Source organism: Nicotiana sylvestris, chromosome 6, assembly GCF_000393655.2.
Source record: "Nicotiana sylvestris chromosome 6, ASM39365v2, whole genome shotgun sequence".
Lineage (NCBI taxonomy): Eukaryota > Viridiplantae > Streptophyta > Magnoliopsida > Solanales > Solanaceae > Nicotiana > Nicotiana sylvestris.
The window spans coordinates 82,609,690-82,624,513 of NC_091062.1; the positions used below are offsets into that span (position 1 = coordinate 82,609,690).

The 14,824-nt window shown below is 36.1% G+C and overlaps 1 protein-coding gene across 2 annotated transcripts; it reads left to right on the plus strand.

Moving 5' to 3' along the window:
* Positions 1 to 2,769: 2,769 nt before the first annotated feature.
* Positions 2,770 to 11,385, plus strand: LOC104239308 (type IV inositol polyphosphate 5-phosphatase 9-like). 2 transcript variants are annotated; one of them, XM_009793917.2, is made up of 7 exons: positions 2,770 to 3,234; positions 3,317 to 3,424; positions 3,657 to 3,951; positions 4,187 to 4,371; positions 4,932 to 5,040; positions 5,162 to 5,313; positions 5,396 to 5,622. In XM_009793917.2, exons 1-7 carry the CDS (start codon positions 3,179 to 3,181, stop codon positions 5,529 to 5,531), a joined length of 1,041 nt encoding a protein of 346 aa, XP_009792219.1. In that variant the 5' UTR covers positions 2,770 to 3,178; the 3' UTR covers positions 5,532 to 5,622. The 2 variants fall into 2 exon arrangements, with proteins under 2 accessions (XP_009792219.1, XP_070006400.1); XM_070150299.1 differs by lacking the exons at positions 2,770 to 3,234; positions 3,317 to 3,424; positions 4,932 to 5,040; positions 5,162 to 5,313; positions 5,396 to 5,622 and adding an exon at positions 8,980 to 11,385 and having other exon boundaries at positions 3,866 to 3,951; positions 4,243 to 4,371.
* Positions 11,386 to 14,824: the final 3,439 nt, after the last annotated feature.

The following is a 14,824-nucleotide window of genomic DNA, read 5'->3' on the forward strand; positions in this document are numbered from 1 at the left end:
GGCAAAGAAAATTCTTGGCATGGAGATAATTAGAGATAGACGTTCAAAGAAACTCTGTTTATCTCAAAAGGAATATTTGAAGAGAGTACTTCAACGTTTTGGCATAGATGACAAGACTAAGCCAGTTAGTACTCCACTTGCTTCCCATTTTAAGCTAAGTACTACTATGTCGCCAATGGATGAAGCTGAACGAGAGTATATGTCAAAGGTACCATACACAAATGTTGTTGGTAGCTTGATGTATGCAATGGTTTGCACAAGGCCTGACATTTCACAAGCTGTTGGAGTTATTAGCAGATATATGCACAATCCAGGGAAGGAGCATTGGCAAGCTGTGAAGTGGATTCTACGGTATATTCATAATACTGTAGATGTCGGGTTAGTTTTTGAGCAGGAAGACAATCAGTCTGTAGTTGGATATTGTGACTCAGATTTTGCGGGTGATATGGACAAACGAAGATCAACTACTGGTTATGTGTTTACTTTTGCAAAGGCACCAGTTAGTTGGAAGTCTACTTTGCAGTCAACAGTTGCTTTGTCTACAACAGAGGCAGAGTACATGGCTATTACAGATGCTGTGAAAGAGGCAATTTGGCTTCAAGGATTGCTAAAGGAGCTTGGTGTTGAACAAAAAGGTATCACAATTTTTTGTGATAGTCAAAGTGCTATTCAATTAGCGAAGAACCAAGTTTATCATGCAAGGACGAAGCACATTGATGTTCGGTATCATTTCGTACGAGAAGTCATAGAAAAAGGTGGAGTCACGGTGAAGAAAATTCATACTACAGAGAATCCTGCTGATATGCTGACAAAGGTGGTGACTGCGGTCAAGTTTCAACATTGTTTGGATTTGATCAACATTGTTGAACACTGAAGATTGAAGATGAAGACACAACCAAAATTTGTTATTGAGAGAGAATTGAAAATGTGGAATTTTGCCAAGGTGGAGATTTGTTGAAGTTTGGCAAAATGCCAAAGTCCCACATTGGTTGGGAGTTAAGTTTGGAGGGGATTTTTCCCCTATAAAAGAAGGCCTAATGTTTAGGATTGAGACACACCTCTCATTTGCCTTCTCATCTGTTTAAGGCATTTGTATCTTCTCTCTTTAGTATTATTTCACTTGTATTTTTGGAGTGAAATAAAATATTGGTTGTGTCCGAGGAGTAGGCAAAATTAGCTGAACCTCGTAAATTCTGGTGTTCCCTTTATTGTTGCTTTATTGTCTTATTTATTATTTGGTGGCTGTCATAATTTTTGGTATAGTAGTTGTGACTTATTCACACTATATACATTTGGCTTCCGCAACATGTCCTGTATTCATGGTAGTCGTAGATACCAGTGAGTTTTTCTTCCTTAATTACTACAACAAAGGAAATAGGATTAAAAAATGTGTCCTCCAAGATCATAGTTACTAATCGTGATTGGCTAAGAATAAATGCAATTATTATTATTATCATTACTACTACTACTATTATTATTATTATTATTATTATTATTTTCTTTGGTTAAGCAATAACCGGTGGCCTTCTTTGCTCAGAAAAGAACGGTTTACTGTTATTTCATCATTGTTGAGGGTGATAATGGATGTTTGGTGTAGCCAAAGCCAATCAGAATAAAACGACCTGATTAATTTTTGTTTGTGTTATATTATTAATAAAATAAGTGAAAGGGCACCACTTGGTTGACTGAATTATGCATTAGTTCAATCTCTTAGTACGTCTATGGAACTGACCAATTGGACACTCAGTTTTCTCCGTCCATCCAATCACATGCATGGACTAAATGACCCTACATGAAGAAAATGACATTTTGGTCTCAAGAAACAATTCAGTAGTCAAAAGATTGTAATTCGAATGATAATGTTACGAGGTGAAATATCTGTCTCATAACAGTCATTGTTGTCTTGTCTAATTGTCTCCTCTACTCCCACATTAACCCAAAAGAGAAAAAAGGAAAGAAAAAAAAACATTAGTGTTAAGTGTTCTATTGTGCACTAATTTCAAATGTCATGCATACCAAATGATTAACGGCTAGTTAGTCGGAACTTGTGTCTCTACTGAGATCAGTTTGATTTCATGGAAAACTTTTAACCATGAGATAATTCAATACATAGATGACAATACTTCCTCATGCAGATCAACAACTTTGTGATGGATAAACATCACGAAGATTGGAAGAAATCACCTAGTGTTTTTTGTTTCTATTGAGATTTAAACCATCCACTTTATTGACCACTAGACCACACCTTAGAGTGCATGTCTGTTTCCTATTTCAATAACCCAAGCAAGAAAAGAGCTTCTTACTAAACAATTCGATTCTTCATTAAAGTATACGTTTCGCAAAGATTAGACAACAGAAATACAAGAGACAGAGTATTTAATTGCGGAAAAACTTACTTTGTTTATGGTAAATGCAAAAGCTATTTTCAAACATAAAAAATCACAATAAATTTTCTAATTTCTCGAAATTGTTGTATCTTTCCCCAGAAAAAGGTCCAAAATGACTCATATAAGCTATCATCATCTTACTGAAGACAAATTCTTTAGTTATAAGATAACAAAAAATGTTTTTCAACTCAACTAAGAAACCAAGTCCTTATAACCAAAGGTGGCAACCTTGCCAGCCATCCTTGAATGTTACAAATTAAAGTCGTTATGTGATCAAATAAAAGAGAGTATCTCATTGGTTTTCCATAAGAAATATTAGTTTAAAGTTAAACAGAACATCCTAATCCAACTTGCATCATCACTCACATCACCTCCCTTATTATCTTGGCCTTCCAATTATGGATTAATCAAATACTTTTTTATTTTCTGTTTCATTTTAACTGTTGTTTTAACAATTCCTTTCTTTTTATTGGCATCTGAGACCCACTCATAGCATCATTTACCCTCTCAACATTCCAAAGAAGACCTAACAACTCTTCATCTTCCTCCTTTGCAAATCAAATCCTCAGCCTCCTTTCCCTTTATATGGATATACTTTCCTTTAACTTATTAGCTTCCATTACCACTGCTCTCTCTCTCTCCCTCTCTCTCTTCTCTCTCCCCATGCACTCTGCCTACATGATGAAGTAAATTCTGGTTTTCTTTAGTCTATTGTTATGTCCTCTGTTCAAGGTCATGCAGCTAAGTTTGCAGCAAACACCATCCTATAGAGCAGATCGGACGATGAGATCATGCTAGCTGACTCTGATACAACATCGGACCTCTCGGCCGACATACAAAATTTTTCGTACGTCTATTTAACAATTAACATTTAAATTCGTCTTCAAATTCCAGTATCTCATATTTATTGTTTTTTCCTTCTCAATAAGATTATTTATTAGCTCATGGAATGTTGGAGGCATTGCACCACCCAACGACTTAAATATGGAGGGCTTGCTTGATACTCGAAACAACTTGGCTGATATTTATGTTCTCGGGTAACCATTACTTTCACTATACAGCATTCTACTAATAGGTAATTGAACCAAACCACCTAATGACTGCATTTTGCATTTGCGGCTGCCCTTGAGAGTATGCAGCAGCATGCAAATGCATTGCCATCTGATATCAGGTTGGCTTGGTCAAGGTAGTACTTTGATATTTGTAGTAGCTAATGGTCAAAATTCTAGTTCGAGAATGTACATGCCATGAGCAAATAACTTTTATCAGGTTTCAAGAAATTGTACCTCTGAATGCTGGAAGTGTTATAGTGCCAGAGAACACAATTTTATGCATGCAATGGAATTCTCTTATTAGAACAGCTCTGAACAAGATAGAGGAAGAAGAAAATCAAAAGGTTTACCCACTAAACAAAGAGAGTTCCTCACATTTTGAATGCATAATTAGCAAGCAAATGGTGGGAGTTTTTATTACCATATGGGCGAGGTCTCCACTCCTTCCATATATCAGGCATACAAGTGTCTCCTCTGTAGGCTGTGGTATATTTGGCTACCTCGGAAACAAGGTAAAGAATTGATGTAAATTTCTATTTCTTGATCATATACAAAATATAATAATTACTGATAAATTATAAGAAGCAAGATATAAAATTTGAGTTATTTGCACACGCTGCGCCCCCGCCACCAGGGTGTAACTCCATAATCAGAGAATATATGGAGTATAAATGTACCAAACAGGATAGAAACACAATCATATGCATCTAGCTTTCAATTTACTAATTTCCAGTAATTGATATACAGGGTTCAGTGTCGGTTAGATTTTGCTTGCATGAAACAAGCTTCTGCTTTGTGTGTAGTCACTTAGCTTCCGGAGGAAAAGAAGGAGATGAGAGACAGAGAAATGCAGATGCCTCCCAAATACTATCACGCACAAGATTTCCTTGTGACTCATTTCAGCATTTGCCAAGAAAAATTCTACAGCACGAGTACGTTTACCTTTTCATAATATTATTAACAGTCGCATTTTTTTTTCTTTGGATTCTCATGGCCTCAGCATTTTCCTTTAGAGTTACAGTACCTTGAATCTTGATATAGCATCAGCAGCTAGTGTGCTGATAACACAGTTAAACGTTTGATTATGCTTCGTAGAGGCAAGAAGCAGACGCTATTATCCTGCCCAAGACCCATAGACAGTTGATTAGGTGAGAAAAAGAACATAAAAGATAAGGGGGAAAGAGATTGTGTTAAATGCACATGTCAGCATTTGCGCAAATAGTTTTACACTTGTCTTTCTTAGCACAATAAAGAAGACTTCACTTCGTATAAACTGATTATTACTCCTATATATCAACTTGTGAATATCTTGCAAAGTCTTCTAACAACCATAAGCTGGTTAACATCATACTGTAGATGATTTGGCTAGCTGACGTGTTATAGGTACAACAAAGAAGACTTCACTTTGGACATATTGATTACTATTATATACCAACTTGTGAATATATTGAAATTATCTTCTAACAACCATAAGCTGGTTAATCTCATACAGTAGGGTGATTTGGCTAGGAGACCTGAATTATAGGATTTACTTGCCTGAAGCCATAACAAGATCTTTAGTCAACGACAGGCAGTGGAGCATCTTATTACAAAAGGATCAGGTACTGTAAGCAAAAAAATAACAATTATAAAGTTCCAGAAAGCATTCAAATATACAGTAAGTTTGTACTCCTAGTATCACCATTATTTGGAAGTTCACATTGAAAACTTGGAAATATGAAGCTGAAGGCCGAGCTAAGAGAAGGCTGTATTTTCAAAGGTTGGCAAGAGGAAGAAATTGAGTTTGCACCAACATACAAATATTATCCAGATTCCGATGATTATTATGGCTGCAGTCAGAACGGGAAAAGGGGAAAGAGTCGAGCCCCAGCTTGGTAAGTTGCCTAAGAACATAAGAATTATTTGACCTAAAAGCAAATGGAACAAGCATATTTAATAAAGAAAAATATTCTATAGGTGTGACAGGATTATATGGTTTGGCAAGGGACTGAAGCAAAGCCAGTATAATAGAGGTGAGTTTAGATTGTCAGACCACAGACCAGTACGGGCAACTTTCACGGCAGAGGTCAAGGTTCTATCACCATTATATTAGAGGACTTAGAAGGCCTTGCCAAACAGTTTTGAAAACTTTTTGAAGCAGTTCTAAATTTCTAATAATGGCAATAGTGACAGATTACTGTGTATGGCATATATCCCATAACACCAGCAGCATTCAAACAAAAACACCAGAAGAACACAGTAATGGGGAAAAGGAACGGTGAGAAAAGAAATTAAGAGCCTAGAATTTGGGTCCTAAATAATGAGGTAAAATTTGGACACCTACTAACGTTTTGTTCGATAAAATGCACCAATCAAACAAAGAAACTATAAGATGCATGTAAATTGTACCTTAACAAAAAGAAAAGTACAAATGTTTTCACTTGGACACAGAGTTGGCATATTCCACTTTCGGTGCACAATAGCAGATGGAAAGAACAAACTACTGGTAGTTGTTCTGTTGTTGTAAACAACAGAGAAGCTCATCAATTCACCCGACCCTTACCCAACTAGCACGCTGTAAGCAGTAGCGGAGCGAGGATTTGTCAAAATTTAAAGAAGTAAATACACAAATAGGTCAAGGGAATTCAATACATAATATATATACATACAAAAATTTACTTATCTAAACAGTGTATTTTTTCGTGAAGCCACCCCTTGGAGCTATGTAGCTCCGCCACTGGCTGAAAGGTAGTCATATAGAACGACAGCCAACATTTAGATTAGTCAAAGTACAGGTCATTGTATAAAGCAAAATGTTAGCACAAAAGTAAATGCAAAGAAAATAACACCCAAGTAGCATCTGTTGAACTGAACAAACTTGCATTTAGTTCTTGTGCTCAAATAACTCTTTTGCCCTTTAGTTTAGATTATTATAGTCACTTGTCAGTACTAGCAGATAATATCAGCTCAAGGCATAGTACGAACTCATTTTAATTTGAGTATAAAGGCAGTGGAGATCCAATGCTATGCATATTCTGTCAGTAGGTATTTACAGTAAAGTTTACTGTTTATTAACAGTTGATATTCTTTTGACCATCCAATTGCCTACCAATACAAATATAGCCAACAATCAGTCAATCAGTATACAACATCCCAGAAAGAAACAAACAAAATTTAACTGTTGAAGATACTGAAAAAACTATTTGAGATCACAACGAACACCTAGAAAAGAACCAACGAAAGACAGCAGAGCTTATCGAAGATGAGGAAGTAACTCGTTAACCATTAGGTGCCTTTGATGTTGAACATTGACGAGTAGTGCTTTTAAAGAACTTGGAGAATCAAAGTCATGAACACAGTCAGATTAGGTAACTTTTTTTTCTTTTTGATAACCATATTGTCCGGGCCAGTTTGCGCGCACCTCGACTAATTTTTCGAGGTATCTGCCACCTCCCACGACTAATTCCACGGGGTACCTGCCACCTCCCACCACCAACACAAGTACCTGATAACTCTATCCACCAAGGCTTGGATAGATGAGAAGTTTCACCCACTTTATTGATCACTAGGCCACAGCCTTAATAACTTATCTTCACAGAGTATCTTGGATATACCAAAATTTCACTTTCTTGCATTTCTATAACCCTCATAAGAACACCTACAATTTACAGAGACCTTATTACTCTATGTATAATTAAGGACCTTACATCACCAAGCCACCTTAAAGTATAGCAAATATAACACTAAAAAGTATTTAAAGAAAAAGCCTCAATAGTTTAAGCATGCATGGACCATACATTTGGTGTCCTTTAAACTTGCAATTAAACAAAACATAAAAAAGTCCTCACTTCTTTTACTCTTGGCAAGAATAAACCCTGACAATATGTAATAAGAATAGAAGTGAAAGTGTGAACCAAGACATCCTACATCAAAAACAAGTTCAATAGTAAAGTATGCCAGAGTGGAATCACGAGCATACTTGGTGTATAACCTTCATAGCATCTTTCCATTATACTTTGCTAGACACCGAACACTTTAAAAGTAGGTGAGAAACTAGCTAATTCTGTCATCAGAACACTTACAAAACTCATGATTTACAATGATATCTATCCCATATTGTCCGTCTTCAGGGCCCTTTTAAACGAGGCTCCTCGAAAATGCACCTAATCATCCTGAATCCCATATCAATGGCTCCTACTTCTTCCTATCATTAGCCTCTTTCTACATAAAGCAACAATATGCATTAAATCAGGCCGATAAGGTCCATTATATATGTAATCCGTTCAACATTCATTAACACGCTGATTAACTAGAGTTACCAAATTAGTATTTTGCTTCTCGTATTTCTCCATCATAAGGAGATAAAAGCGAATTGCATTGATTTCTTTCACCAAACCTTTATCATGAATCAACAACTGTTAATATCCTCGACAATTTTCTTAATTAGCCCTAACATTGTCTTTACCAATAATAGTGGCACTATTATATCCAAGCAACTTCCCACATAAGTATTTGAAACATTTGAAGAATAATCAGATGTCAATCCATAGTTGTAGAGAGAGAGAGAGAGAAATTATGACATCCAAATCTGTTTGTTTCAAATTTCTGATTAAAATGTCAAAGAATTGCAGACTTAAAAGTACACGTTCGTTAATATCAAAATTCAAAACAAATAGAACATATCACGAACCTGATGTGTGATCGTCTTCATTTAACTCTTTTTTCTTCTTCTGCATCCGCCTTCGTAGTTCGCACTGTGCCAGAAGAAATGAGCTAGCCTTTTCCCTCTCCAGTTTCGCCTTTCAAACCATGATTCTAGTAGTAGTACATCAACATTTTAGAGTGTACTACTGTTATGCTAAACTAGAGCGACACAGAAAGAAATTCTAAATTCAAAAGTTAGGAATGGCAGGCGGTAAACCCGCCCCGCCCAGCATACCATTTAAACCCGCATTCACCCACCCCGCACCCGCAAATTTTTTATTTATTTATAACAGTGGCACAGTAGTCATTCGGACGATTCTAACAATTAGCATCCCATTCTCGTGGGGTTTCAAGTTTCAATTTTAGACCATAAATATGAAAGATCTTTGTTTCTAATTTGAAGAAATAAGAAAATTCCACTTTAGCAAGCACGTTGCAAAAAAATTTTTGGTCAAATATTGTAAGATTTTTTCAATAGTAAGACAATAACTACTCACACTTGCACAATAAAAATATCAACATACAACTTGGATGTATACTCACACTTAGATAAGAATTAAGTCTGAAATATCAGTATTTAACACCTCTCTATTCACTTGACAAATATGTTGTAACGAATGGAAATGAAGAAAATAGGCCCTAGTTTAGAATAATTACACTTGAGTCCCAAAAATAGTTATTGTGTTGATGTTTTACCCCAAAGTTAGCTTTTTGCACTTTTTCCCCTGTTCTTTAAATACCTGTTATGATTATTTTCAAAGACATGTTGAATGAAAATTGAGTCTTTTCCTTTCTCTGCATTTCATTTCCTTTCTTTTTAGTTCTTGTTTTCCATTTTCATGACGATTCCAACATAGGAATCGTTACAATTGGTATCAGAGCCTACGATTCTCGGCTGTTCACCTATGTTAATGGAAGATAGACAGAAAACTATGAATTTTGGCGGAGCTCAAAATCAATTAGAGCAACAGATCCAAGCTTTTATGGATAGATCGAAGAAAAAAATTCAGCATTTAGAAGAACGATATCATCATCTATCCAGGACCTTCCATAGTTCATCAAATCAGCATGAGGTTCAAAGTCCGGAGAGTGAGCAGCGGGTTTCCGATGACCCGTACGCAAATCATCAGTATTCCGATACAAAATACAGATTGTTATCGAGAATCCTCTAGGGTTGAGCATTACTATGAAAATCCTTTTGCATACACTTATTCTCATCCGTATTACAGTCCAGACCTGAGTTCCAATCCCCATGGCATTGAGTATTACCATGGTGACTCGTGCCCGTACTCTCCTCAGGTTCCATATGCTTATCAGGTTGACATTACAAATCCGGGTTTCTATTATGTTCAGTTTGGGATGGTTCGGTGGTGTCCATGACTGCCGCTGGGCTACAGAACTTGCTCAAGTCTGGTTATGGGTATTTGAGAACAAAATACAGGAAATTGATTACCCATGTGTTGAGACTCCATTTATTTTGAATGAATTTGAAGCTGGAAACATTGAGGACGAAGGAGCCGTTTTGTCGGGGATTCAATCCGATTCAAGTATGGGGAACTGGGTCGAAAACCTGACCATGGGAATCGAAGGTGAAAATGCAGACGAGGTGTTTGACAACTGTACTCAAATAGCTAGGCAGCTTTTTCAAGAGATTTTAATTCCTGAAGGTGAGGTAGATGTGTTCGATGGAAGTCCTAGGAGAAATGATATTAACTTGACTACTGAATTTGCCAATAAGGAGTCGATTCTACTTTCGTTTTGTTGCGAAGACCATCTAGAGCCTTCTGAGATAGGGAAATTTAAGAGAAATGATGAACTCCTTGAAGATACCTTTTTAGGAGATAATTTTGGAGTTGTTCCACCAGATTCTAATGAAGGGTCCACTGTTTTTTATGGAATTGACGATTACCTTGTAGATGACAATGATTTTGCTTTTGAAGATAATGAGGTTGTAGTAAAAGACGATGAATGTCCTCAACATGGGGAAGCTGGATTAAATTGGCTTCAATTAGTAAGTAATATTGGTGGCCCTGTAAGTTTGCTTATGGCTGTTTTGGAACCAAATCGCTATGAGGAACTCACCAGTGGACTTGGTCTGGATTTGGAATCGAAGCCTATTGTGGATAGCAACAAAGGGTTGGCATACATTGGTGTTATTGACCGGGGTGTTATTGAGAGGTTTGAGAAAGAAGCTACTGAGATGAACAAGAGGCCATTCTGGTATGCCTTGGTGCTTAACAAGCTCAAGGCAGAGCGAGAACGTGGTATTACTACTGATATTGCTCTGTGGACAATCGAGACCACTAAATACTACTGTACTGTGATTGATACCCCTCAAGACAGGAACTTGATCAAGAACATAATTGTTGGTACCTCCGGAGCCGACTGTGTCGTCCTTATCATTGACTCCACCAATGGTGGTTTTGAGGGTGGTATTTCCAAGGATGGTCATACATGTGAGCGTACATTGCTTGCTTTTACACTTGGTGTCAAGGAAAGTATCTGCTGCTGCTGCAACAAGATAGATGCTACCACCCCTAACTACTTGAAGCCTAAAGGTATTTACAGGGTGCAGGGTGAACTTGGAAAAATTGTTCATTATCTTGGTGTCCAGCTTCCAAATGGAGTTTTATTTGTTGTTTTTCATAAAACTAGAGCTCCAAAAGTGACAGACCATTTTGAAGAGATGAGGAACATAAAGGCAACTCAGGGTATTGACCAATACATCAAGTGGATTCATCATAACTTTGGCATAAATGCTTGGATTTTGCTGGATACTGGGCAGGGAACGAATGTGAAGAAAATGTCATCTGATTTTCTTGGCATGGTGGTGCAAAGTCTTCTTTGGAAACCTGAAAATGAAGGCATTACAAACCTTCTATCCCCAGGAGGATCAATTGAAATTCTACATGTTTTAGATGCTCTAAAACTTGGTCTTCCTTTTATGTATTCAAAATACTTGATCGTGACCTTGCAGCAGGTCCGTAGTTGAGGGGTCATGTGACCCCGTTAGCCTCGGCAAAAATTTTGTATATACATATTATATATATATGTGTACTTATATACCCCCTTAAATATTTTAATGGTGCCCCCAAAGTGATGGATGGAAGAAGTGGTTGCTTTGGGCACTTAAATTCTCTCCTATGCTGTGGTGACGCAGGTTCGAAACCCCCCAAAGCTTTCCTCAGTCTTTTCTCCTTTTTTTATTTTAGTTCTTTGAATACAATGTAAATTTTATTTAATAGCAAATTACTTTATTTTTACTTTAATCTTCTTTTTTTAATATTCAATTATAATTTAGTACTAATACAAAATAGTCAAACTTAATTAATTTTATTCTTTTTTGTAAATTCCTTCCTTAGAATTGAAAGTCTCAAATTGCAACTTATCGCTCCACAAATAGAAAAATACAAATCTTCTGCCACAATCTTCTTTAACAATCACTTTGAATTGGCAATAGAAACTAAGAGTTTGAGACTCTTCTTCAATTCTTTTAGTAATAACATACTCTTAATCTTAATTTCTCTAGTAAGTCTTTTATAATTTTACGTTTGAATGCCCTATTGCGAAGAATTCTCTCTCTCCCCCCGTTTAGTGCTTTCTTTTTCTTTAGAACTTCTTTTTGTTAATACTTGGATGATAAGTCATCATAATCATTAAGTTTCAAAGAGTTGCACGCCGAATTTTATTGCTGGCGATTAGCATATACAGTGGTGCCCCCGTCATGCTCGAATCCTGGGTCCGCCTCTGCCTTGCAGTACTTAATATCTCACTTGGAATTTCATCAACCTCTCGTTAATAGAAGCATTATTAGTGTCTTCTATGCCCTTGACATTCAATCACAGTCTCGTGAAGATATTTCGCTCGCTTATGACAAAATGGAGGTTTCTTCTGCAACAGTTACTTTGGTTGAGATAGAGGAGAAAGATTTATTCCACACACACAATGTTGCATGTATTAAGTTGAATTGGTGCAAAAATCTGATGGAAAGTCGGAATTTGTTGGCTAATGTTTTGAGTTCACGGTTATGGAAAAGAAACATACTTGTAGTAAGTCTTGCACTAGAACGGCTTGTTGTTTCTGGTGTGGAAGTGTGTCAGCTCGAAGTCCACCAGCAGGAGCAGTATGTTGCTGTTGTTCGTGATGGATTGAAGGCGTGGGAGATGTTAGAATATACTATAAGCCATGCGTATTGTTATAGTATTCTTTATGAACAATTATTTATTTACTTGTTTAAATTCAATAAAGTTTCATTTTAAATAGATCATGTGTTGGTTTGTGCGTCCATTGCTTACATAGTAGATGATTTAGTGTATAGAGTTTAGCTTATACACGGAAGATTAAATCATCGGTTCTTGTAAGACATAAAAGTTAATGTTCACAATCTAATGATGGAATTGGACAAATCATCGGAATGATTGTAGCACAAGATTAAATATAATTTATCTTAATTATGGGAATGGTTTAATTCCAACTTCTTGTGCTAGTACATTTTGTATGTATTGAACGGATCAAGTAGAGATGAGTATTTTATACTGACTTTATAAAATAATTTCTCTAGTCCATTTAATGTACTTATACTCTTAATCCTGATATAATTATTATTAGTTGTGTATGTCACTTGTTGTTTTGATTTATTAAAAGGCGAGATTCTTTCGCGAGTCAATAAGCCTGGTAAATTGGATAACAATGATATACATTGGCGAAGTAATAATTAGTTGATGGAATCCATGTCTCAATTTTGAGATTGATGATACTCCTTTATGAAAGCTTATAAGTTTTCATGTGTAAACCCGGCCGGTGGATTTTGTATCCGACACATGAAATAAGTTAAGTGTAAGTCTAAAGGAAGTAATCAATAAATTAAATAGTCAGTAATTTAATTTGATTGATTAGTATCTGAATCTTAACATGGGGAGTTAAATAAGGTTTTATGGAAGAATTTCGAAATTGAACTAAGGAGTGCAATTACGAATTTTTAGTGGAATAATTCGTAATTTATTATGATGGAAATTAGTTTCAGAATTTCGAAATTAACATCATAATAGGAAGCCTTGTTAATTAAATTCGGTGGTCCCTACTGTGCCTAAATAATAGAAAATAGTGGAAACTGTTACTTAGTGGGAAAGAAAACGTGGAAACCGTCCCTTAGTGGGAGAAGGAAACCTAACAGGTTTTGAAAACCGTCCCTTAGTGGAGAAGGAAACCTAACAGGTTTTGAAAACGGTTTTGACCTAAAAAACGCAGCTATATATATGGATATAAGGGCTGGACGTTTTTTACATGATTCTGACTGAGGTTTCTACTAGAATTTTGACCACACAAAATTCTTTTTTTCGGTTATTGTTTGGGTAACACAGTAGAAGACTGTGGAAATCTGCTAGTGTGTTTTCAACTGAGGAACTGGAAAACGACCTAGATTTGTTGTGTTTACGCTTCAAGAGGTAATCCTAAAATCTCCATACATGCTAGTTGTTTAGATTACACGTGAATAAGATTCTGTTATTGCTTCCGCTGTGGTATATATTCCATCAATTGGTATCAGAGCTTACTCACGTCTAATTAAATAATTAGGATAAACCATAAGGATTAATATCATGTTCTATATGCAAGTTTTGAATTACATGCAAAGTTTGTTTTTCTGAAAACCTGCACTGTTTTTTTGGTGTGATTATCTGTTATGGGTTGTGTTGATTATTCTGGAAACTTGATGTATCCTTTTAATATTGGTGATGTTGAGCTAGAATAATCTGAAAATTGAATTTTATCATGTAAAACGGAAAAACACGTTCTGCTGAATTAGGGCAGAAAATCGGAGGTCAAAAAGTTGACGGACTCCGATTGACCTGAAACTTGGCAGGTCCATGCGAAACGGCCCAGTGAGCAATACTGAAGTCGTTTTTTGGGCGTTCGGGGTCATTTAGATGGTGTTTTTGCTGTTTTTCTAAAATTCTGAAATTTTTTTTAGTTGTTTTTAATTCCAGAAATTGTGGGGATGAATTCCCTTGGTCCCCGGGCTTAAAAAAATCAGTGATATAATGTTTTTACACGTTGATGTAGGTCTTCTTCCATATCGGATAAAAATATTATGAATAATCACTATGTTATACTAGTCATTGATTATTTGTATTTACTCTCCATCTGAGTATGCATGTTGGTTCAATGGGACTAATATATGTTGAATGTTGATATTCACTTGGCTTAAATTAACAGTTTACTCTCCATCTGAGTATGACATGTTTAAGTTTATGGAGTGAAAATCTGTCATTATATATGTATATTGCAAGAATAGCTTCTTTCCCATCGAAATTTGTTGTTCAAGGTGCATAGATTGTATATATATAATGTGTTTTGAATTTTAATGTTCATAATACAAACTGATTTGATCTATTTAAATATTTAATGTCTCCCAGATTAACAATGACTGCTTTTAATCCCCTTACTGCCATTCTTACCCAAAACAAACTTGAGGGTCCAAATTATGTTGATTGGAAACGAAATTTGGATATTGTTCTAATTGCTGAAGAGTACAAATTTGTGCTCGATGAGGTGTGTCCAGAAAAACCTGGAGATGATGCCACAGATGATGAACAGAAGGCTTACCAGAAATGGATTAAGGCTGATGAGATGGCGCGGTGTTACATTTTGGCATCCATGTCGAATGTTCTGCAACATCAGCATCAGTCGATGGAGTCTGCTTAT